The sequence below is a fragment of the Trichoderma reesei genome, assembly GCF_000167675.1.
Source record: "Trichoderma reesei QM6a unplaced genomic scaffold TRIREscaffold_32, whole genome shotgun sequence".
Taxonomy (NCBI): Eukaryota; Fungi; Ascomycota; class Sordariomycetes; order Hypocreales; family Hypocreaceae; genus Trichoderma; species Trichoderma reesei.
Window position 1 is genome coordinate 221,758 of NW_006711179.1, and position 8,613 is coordinate 230,370.

At 43.1% G+C, this 8,613-nt stretch overlaps 2 protein-coding genes across 2 annotated transcripts; both read right to left on the reverse strand.

Annotated features, from left to right (window-relative positions):
• Positions 1-622: 622 nt before the first annotated feature.
• Positions 623-2,956, reverse strand: TRIREDRAFT_70084 (uncharacterized protein; the record flags this gene model as incomplete). The annotated part of the gene is made up of 3 exons (XM_006969433.1): positions 623-1,617; positions 1,673-2,768; positions 2,822-2,956. Coding segments are annotated over 3 exons (2,226 nt in total), but the record flags the coding sequence as incomplete, so codon positions are not given.
• A 596-nt stretch (positions 2,957-3,552) lies between these two features.
• TRIREDRAFT_82204 (uncharacterized protein) lies at positions 3,553-4,765 on the reverse strand (the record flags this gene model as incomplete). Its single annotated transcript, XM_006969434.1, has 4 exons — positions 4,679-4,765; positions 4,063-4,619; positions 3,929-3,998; positions 3,553-3,861 (listed from the first exon to the last, which is right to left on the reverse strand). Exons 1-4 carry the CDS (start codon positions 4,718-4,720, stop codon positions 3,553-3,555), a joined length of 978 nt encoding a protein of 325 aa, XP_006969496.1. The 5' UTR covers positions 4,721-4,765.
• Between the last annotated feature and the right edge of the window lie 3,848 nt (positions 4,766-8,613).

Sequence of the window (8,613 nt, forward strand, 5' to 3'; positions counted from 1 at the left end):
AATCGAACGGTTGTCAATGATCCTGCAGATCAGGTCTCCTATCAGTGGCCAGAAGCACACCTGTAGCAGCCTTCAACTTGTCCATCTTCGGGTTTGATTTTGTCCCATGAAACTCTCAACCCTGCCGCCCGCGGCTCAAAGCGAGCATCATGAAGTTGATGTAAGTCAAATTGATAGTGCAAGAAGACTTGGCTTGTGCTAAGGGTTTATATAGTAAAATTCTGCGATCGGAAGCAACTGGATCTGATCCGCTACACCGGCGCTAAAAGCGCAGGTAAACATCTTCCGTAGTATAGTGGTCAGTATGCAAGCTTGTCACGCTTGAGACCCGGGTTCAATTCCCGGCGGGAGAGACCGCCAGCAGTTCCAAACTGTGAATTCTTTTTTTTGCCCATTTTGGTCAGTGCCCTCATCTAGGGGTATTTATGTGATGTAAAGAGGTAGGATCAAAAGTGGCAGACGTCAGTTGCCTTTGGGGCATCACTTTTTGCAAGAGATAGACCAAGGTAGACGAGGTGGTGATATTTCAAGTCATGTCCATTCATATACCAGTGAATGCATCGTTCATTGACATCATCAACCCATGCTTCGAGGCAAGAACAGGAGGCTCTTTAGAGCCTCATCACCTCTTTCTCGTCCGACTGGCCACCGGCGCCGGCTCAAACGCATCATCGTCTGAGACCTCGTCATCACTAATTTCCAGCGCCTTGTCCTGCGTCGCTCCTTGTGAGAAATTGAGCTTCGTCTGCCGCGACTTGGCCGCAGCGCCCCTTGCCGGCGTCTTCCTCGTCGCCGCGGGCTTGCTGGCAGTCGCCGCAGCCTTCTTGGCAGCCGCCGCAGGTTTCGCGTTCCGCCCCCGTCCGGCAGTCCGTGCAGCTGTATATGGCGGCGGCGGTGCATCTTCCGCCTCGGAGTCCATCACCACGTCATACCCCTTCTGTGGCTCATCTTCCTCTTCGTCCTCTTCGCTGTCTTCGAAAGGATCGCGGCCTCGTCGGGCTGGTGCTTTCTTGGCAGGGGCTTTCTTGGCCGGGGCTTTTGTTGCGCGTGTTGTCGCTTTCTTCGTCTTTGCTGGCGGCGGCTCATCTTCGTCTACAATCGACATTTCATCATCCTCCACCGTCTCTCGCGAGGAACGAGCCGCCGCCCGAGGCCGTGCTAGCGGTTCGTCTTCTTCTGCGACGTCTTCATATTCCCACGCGTTCGGTTCATCTTCCCAGTTGCCATCGAAATCTGTGTCCCATGTGTCCGGCTTGGGCTTCAGCACTCGCTTGGGTTCCTGCGGCGCCATTTTGCGCATGCTGCCGGCAGTGGCCATCCGCTGCTCCACCCCCTGCTTGTAAAGTTCCATGGCAGTGTTCAGGTCCTCGTCATCCGATTCGAGACCCAGCATCTGCTTAACCTGGCCGGAAAGGTGTTGCGACACGAAGAGCTCCATCGCGTGCTTATCATCCTTGGCGACGAACTGGTTAACTGCCTCGCCAAAAGGACCCTGTGGCAGGACTTTGAGGGACTGTTTCGCAAGCAGCTGTTTGACGAGGTTTTCCACCTTGACCATTTCAGTGGCGTCGTCTCCCAATGACTCGAGAATCTGAGCCGGGTTGGCCGCTTTTGTCCCTGTAGAATGATTAGCGAGAGGCGGAGGAGCAGTTTCGATAGATCTGTGACTCACGCGGGGCCGACTTCTTGTTTCTGTAGAAATACACCACATCATTGGTATTGGCAACTTTTCCCAGGAATCTATTGGAGAAGCGCTGTGGATTTTCACACTCAAACTCGCCACCATCTGGTGCAGTATACTCGACCTTGAGGCGGATCAGCGGCAGCGGTCGCTCTTCCAAGGCCTCGTCGTCTGTTTGAATGGCCTCCCACTCTGCGTTTGCGGTGGCAATCATCTCCTCGACAATCTCCATCAGTCGCAAAGTGACCTCATGCTTGTTGTCCTTTTTCTTGTCCAAGCCTTTGAAGCGTTTCTCCTGGGAGAGTGAGATTTCCCTAGTGACAAACGGCCTGACAGTCTTGAGAGGAATCTTGTCGACCTTGAATGTTTTGCTGTTCACGCTGACGACGGCGACGTGCTTCTGTACGGCCTCTCCGGGGACTAGCGATGTGGCCACTGACGATCCGGGCTGCATTACGTGGAATCCCGTCTCTGGATTCTTGGTCGGATCGATGAGACACTCATGCTCGTGCCCCCAAACGATGAGGTCGAGCCAGTCGGGAAGCGCGTTCTCGGGCAAGTATGACGTCGCCGTATGTGCGTGGTGGTTTTGGTGGACGGCGAGGAGGTTGAACCACTCGCCCGTCTGTTGACCAGGGCGGAACCACTTGACCTTGTGGTCTCTGAACGTCCTGAACATCCGCTCGTCTCGTACGTTGCTCAGCCCGTACAACGCAAGCTTGGTATCTCCTTTCTGTAGCAGAATGGGCTTTGCCTCGATATTATCAACCTCGGCCACCCTACCATAGTAATTGAGGAGACCCGCCGCCTGCAGCAGATCGAGTGAGCAGTAGTTGCCATCGCCAGAGGGGTCGTCGTGGTTGCCGTGAATGGAAAATACGGGGATGGAGACGTTGATGTCGGGGTCTTCGTAGTTGACGTGGGGAAATGCGCCCTCAAAGACGTCGGCGGGGTCTGACAGGAACTCGAGCGGGCACGGCTTCATGCCAAGGCAGTTCTTTCGTAGCGTTCGCATGACTTGGTAGAGGGACTTGCGGGAGGGCTTGTTGTCGTGGAACAGATCGCCGGCGAGCAACACCATGTCGACCTGTGATGATGCGTGAGCTTTGGAGACGAGACAGACAGAAGCAGGCGACAAACGTCTTCGGTGCGGGCAATCGTCATGATCTCGTCAAACGTCCGCCAGCTGTCGTCTTTGCGGATGGCATCTCGCTCCTCATAGCCGACATGGTTGTCCGTCGCAACCAGGATGCGGATCGTGTCTGCCTCTGCCAAACCGTGAGCGGGGCATCAAGCTATGAAGCCTGGGTTGTTGGAGCTTACCAGGGAATTCGGGCATGTTGGCAGGTGATGAATCGCCCGTATGATGTGTCTATGTGCGAGCCGCCATCAAGTGCTGAGTTGAGTGAAAGACAAGATGCCAGATGCCAAGTTTTAAGTGGGAGTTGATGTCTTCTGAAGCTTTGCGATTCACGACGGGAGACGCGATGCCGTTTGACAATTAACGCGACATGATACGAAGTCACGTGCAGCTTTAAGCATGTGCGTCAATGCTGCAGGCTACCCTAGAGGGAGTAAGAAATTTGGGGGGGCATGAACACCATGAGCACTACGAATCTTTCTGCATCAGATCGAATCGACTTGGGCTGAGTTTCCTTTTGTCTCTCTGTGCTCAAGTGAATCATCCTTTCTTCTCTGTCATTGAAGATTTGAACGCCGGATCGGAGGTCGAGACTTGGGTATGACCATTCACTTTCTTTTGTCTCGCTCAACTGAATTCCGTATGATGCCTTTTGAGGATACCTAATACAAAAGTCAAACTAAGGCGGTTCCGTAAAAACAATCTCATGTTTAGCTACATTGATGAAAGCTTAGAAGTAATAAGGAATGGCATCTTCGCCAATCTCCTCCGCAACAGCATTGACCGCATCAACAACATCCTGCGGCAGCGGCCCCTGCTCAAAGATGTCCAAGTTCTCATTCAACTGCGCAATGCTCGACGCTCCAATGACAATTGCATCCCCATGCTCGGCGGAAAGAGCCCCGTGATGGGCCGTCCATCGAAGAGAGGCTGCGTGGCCCGAGATGCCGTGCTTGGCGGCGACTTCTCGCACTCTGTCGGCGGCGGCCTCGGTCCTGGGTTTGCGATACCATGCGTTGTACAATTTACCGATTACGTGCTGAGAACGAACGTTCAGCACTTTGTAACCTGGAAGAGCTCTGGTATGAGCATAAAGGGAGACTTACCGAGGGGTCGTAACGGCTTCCGGGTTGGGGGTTCTTGTGGTTTCCGCTGAAGAAGCCGGCAGCTCCAGGACTGTTCGACCATATACGTCAGTTTATGAATACTTCTTTGAGTCAGATTTGTGAAAAAAACCTACCTCCAGGCGTAAAAAGAAATGCCATGCTTTCGCAGCACCGGAAATAGCTCCTTTTCGCCCGTCCTCACAATCGGGTTATACTGCCCCTGATACACAGTCGGCTTCACAAAGCCTCGCTCCTCGCTAATCTTGATAAACTGCTCAACTTCCTCAGCCGTGTAGTTGGACAGCCCAAAGCGCTTAAACTTTCCCTCTCGGTATGCCTTGTCAATGGCCTCTGCCGTCTCCTCAAAGGGGACGGTTCGGTCAGGCGCATGCAAGTACATAATGTCGACCTGTGGGACTTTCAGATCCTCGAGCGAGCCACTGATGCTCTCCTCAACCTTTTCCTTTTTATGAGCTCCTTCCGGGCGGGAAAGGACCTTGGTGCCGATCTGGAAGCGCTCTCCGGCGTTGACGGCGCCGAGGCGAGGCTCGCTGGACTTTGGCGCGTGTGGTGAGTAGCCCCTGGCCGTGTCGATCTGGCGGTAGCCTCGCTCGTAGAAGGCATTGAGGAATGCTTCGACTTCTTCAGGGGTGTCGTATCTGACTGTTGGGTCGAGGGACCTGTCGCCGACCTGACAAGGGACTCGTCAACGAGTGCTTCTTAGGTTGACATTCGCAAGGCTTCACTTACACTGGCGACGCCTAGGACAATCTCAATTGGTGATTTCGGCATACTGACTAATTTATTCACCGTGTCTGCTTCAAAAACGCTCGATCTTCTTGGTATAGTGAAGTGAGACGATATACGATCCTGTCGTCTGTTCTTTCAACACCAATGGCGTCGATTGACTTATATGTCTCTGCTCATAAGTAGGTACCATGACACCCTCATGCTCTGCTTATAAATTTGCAAGTCATTGACGTACTCTGTGATTCTCGTACATTCCCGTCCCGCATCTGCCAATCACTCTCAGCATTCTCCACGCAGCTATTCGCTGTGGATGCCAGGCAATGGCATCACTCCCGCTCTAGGAGGGGCAGCATACATAATACTATAGAGATCCAGGAGCTTCGAGCGGAAACAAACCGCTGACAAATGCGGGCCCTCGGCCTCGGAGACTCGGAGTAAAAGGCATTATGCGCGCCGATGAGACGCAGTTCCTGATGAATGAGGAGATTCTGGCATCACCATGATCAAGAGAAGGAATATAGAGATGCCTTGTCAGAGCCTCTGATTCGTCCTTGTTATAATTGAGGTGTCAGAATCTATGACATATTGGGGTCACAGATTGATAAGCAGTATTAAGCAGCGCTCATGGCATAATAAGTCGCTGGCTTGAGTCGACTGATCACATCTTCTCTACTTGAAGAAGTTGTTGATCTTGGCATCCCCTCGGAGTACGGAATTGGAATCCCCAGAAACGTCGCCCGAGTCGCGTTGTGGATTTGCACCCTTTGGCTTCCGCTTGTGGCTGACGCAAAACTCACGGAGTGCGGAGTGAGATTTTGGGGGGGTTTGATCACCAAACGCCATCCCGCCAGCCACTTGCATAAGTTCAAGGGACTGCCCGGCTGATCCAAGAGCTAGTGTTTTGTCCGCGGCAAGGGTGGCATAACTCCGAGCTTTTGTCCGCAGATGTCTAAAGAACATCCGCGAAGAGGGCAGAAGATGACAACGTCAAAGGCCGGGCGAGGCTTGGGCTGATTTGTCTGTGGTTTGGTTTGCTCAAATGGTGGAATGATTCCTTCTGCTCGTCCTCTTATTCCCGCCGAATCCTATAACAGCACACAATGCAAAATTCTGTTGACCTTTTGCGGAGATGATGCGGAGATGATGTGGAAATACCACTGACCTAAAGGACATGCTAAGAAATCAACTAACCACCGATATTGACATACATATTGTATTAAGCAGAAGTTGAGCGGGCATGGTCTTATAGAATATTGGCGGCGAGCATATTGAGGATGACGCTGGGGCAGATATTATACTTATGGCCAGGAACTCTTTATAGTTCGAGCCACATGCCCGTTGTCTGGGTCCACAAGCCAAACTCCTATACTTCTGTTTTACCTGACTATTATTCCTTACGTTACCGCGACACTATCTTAATAGAAACATCCTTGGTCATAGTGAGATACAAGTTCAGATTCTACAATAGCAGGCCACTTCTAGTTAATAACAAAGCAAAATCTATTATGCGATATAGCACGACGTGGGATCGAGCGCCAATTGAGCGTTAAGCGCCGTGCCAAGCATCGAGATATTAAGCTAAGATAATTGCCATAATTAAAGGTGCTACCTTAAATAACCTATACACCCTAGCCTAATATAACCCATGCTTTACTTTTTTAAATTTTTTACTATATTAAAAAACCTTATATAACTTATACTTTTTATAATTTAATTAATTAAAATTTTTAAAAAATAAAGTATAAATTATATTAGCTTTTATATTAAAATTAAATACCTTTTTATAATAAAACCAGCCTTATAAGCAGAATACTAAATAAGTATTTATTATTAAATTAATATACTTAAAGAATAAGTCCTTAAATTATATACTTTTAATATACCTACTTATAAAAGAAGTTAAGGCTTAATATAGGCCTATACTAAGCCTAACTTAAGCTTATTATATACTAGTATATATAACTCTTATAGCTATTACCTAGGCCTATTATAAGCCTAATTCTTAACTAATTAAAGTATAAGTATAGCTTAAGTCTTTTATATACCCTTTTTATTTATCTTTTTAAATAAATTTCTTAATTATTTTATTAAGGTAATTTTATTTATTATTTAAAGTAAAAGAAAAAATTCTTTATTTATTATTTAGTTATATTTAAATATTTATTTTTATTTATATTAGTATTAAGCTATACCTTATTTATATATATTATATTTAAAAGGAAAAAATTTTAAATATATTTTAAGCTTAAAGTAAAGGCTTAGTATATATTACCTTAAGTAAATATAACTTATATTATTCCTTACTTTATATTTAATACTAAACTTACTTAATACTTAGTATATATAAAATATTTTATATTATATACTTATTATACTTACTTTTTATATTTTATATTTTAATTACTAACTTTTACTTTTAATATTATTATTATTATTATTATTATTATGCCTTTTTATTATTATTAGTATAAACCTTATTTAATCTTTATTATATTTTATTAATATTTTAATAATATTTATTATTATATTTACTCCTTCTCCTCCTTTAAATAAAGGTAATAATAATCCTTTTAATTTTTATTAAGCTATAAGTATATATATTTTATTTATAATAAAAGGAGTGCTAATTTAAATTATAATTATACTAGTCCTTTAATAGTTTTTTTATAAAAAGGGATTTTAATAATAATAATTCTGCTTTTTTTAAAATAAAAAAAGAGATTTATAAATACTATATTAAAAAGCTTATTAATATAAGTAAGATTAATTACTAATTAAAATAAGATTTAAGCTATACTTAATATTATAAAAACTATATCCTTTATATTTAAATTAATAAAGTATTTACTATAAAACTATATTTATATTATTTATTATATAAGTTAGTAAAACTATTTAAAAATTCTAGTATTATAATAGCTTTAGCTATTAAAATAAAAAATAATAAGCTAAATATAAGAATTTATTTTTATAAAGACTTTTAATATTTTAAGCAGGCTTTATAATAGTCTTTTTAAAAAGTATATATTACTTTTAAGCAGGTGCATTTTACTTATATACTTATTAACCTAGCTTTTACTATACTTTTATTTATGCCTAATATAGCTAGGTATAGTCTTATTTTCTTAAGCTTAAGACTTACTTAGCTTATTTTTACTACTTTTTATACTAGCTACTAAGGCTAATAAAATATATTCTTATAAGTATAAAATGCTATTAACTTAATACTTTAAAACTAGAAATAAATTATTTATAAAGTATATTAAGATTAAGTAAAGAATTAAGTAAGTTAAGTTTTTATTATATTTTTATTATATTTTTATTATATCCTTATTATATTTTTATGATATTTATATTATTAATATTTAAGTATAAAAAAGTATTAACTGCCTTAATAATACAGTTACTTAACTTATTAAAAACTAAATAAGCAGTAGCTTATATACCTTTTACTATTACTATTCCTTTTATTAATATAAGCTTAAGGCAGGTTACTTTTTTAACTACTTAAGCTTATATTAAGGCTATACTTATAGCGAGTCGATCTCCTTTATAAAAGTATATAAGTATTATTACTTTCACTATAATAATAATATATCTTAATAAGCACTAGCTTAGCTTATTATTAGTTTATTTTAGACGAATATTTAGGTATGTCCCGGTTATCGCTTTCTGTTTAGGAGGTAAAAGCCAAAGGATTTGTTTGAAACTGAGGTTTTTTTATATAAAACAATTCCAGGCCTGTAAAAGGGGCCTTTTTTAAAACCCTTTTTATAAGGGATAAAGGCCCGGGGATAATGGTCTCACCTGTGTACCGGGGTGTCTTTAAAGGGAAATGTTTTATCAAATAAAATGCCGTTTATTTTTCTTTTAAAAGGGATAATAGGGCTTTGAATTCTTAAAAACAGATCGGAGGGGGTGTTATAAAGAGCGTT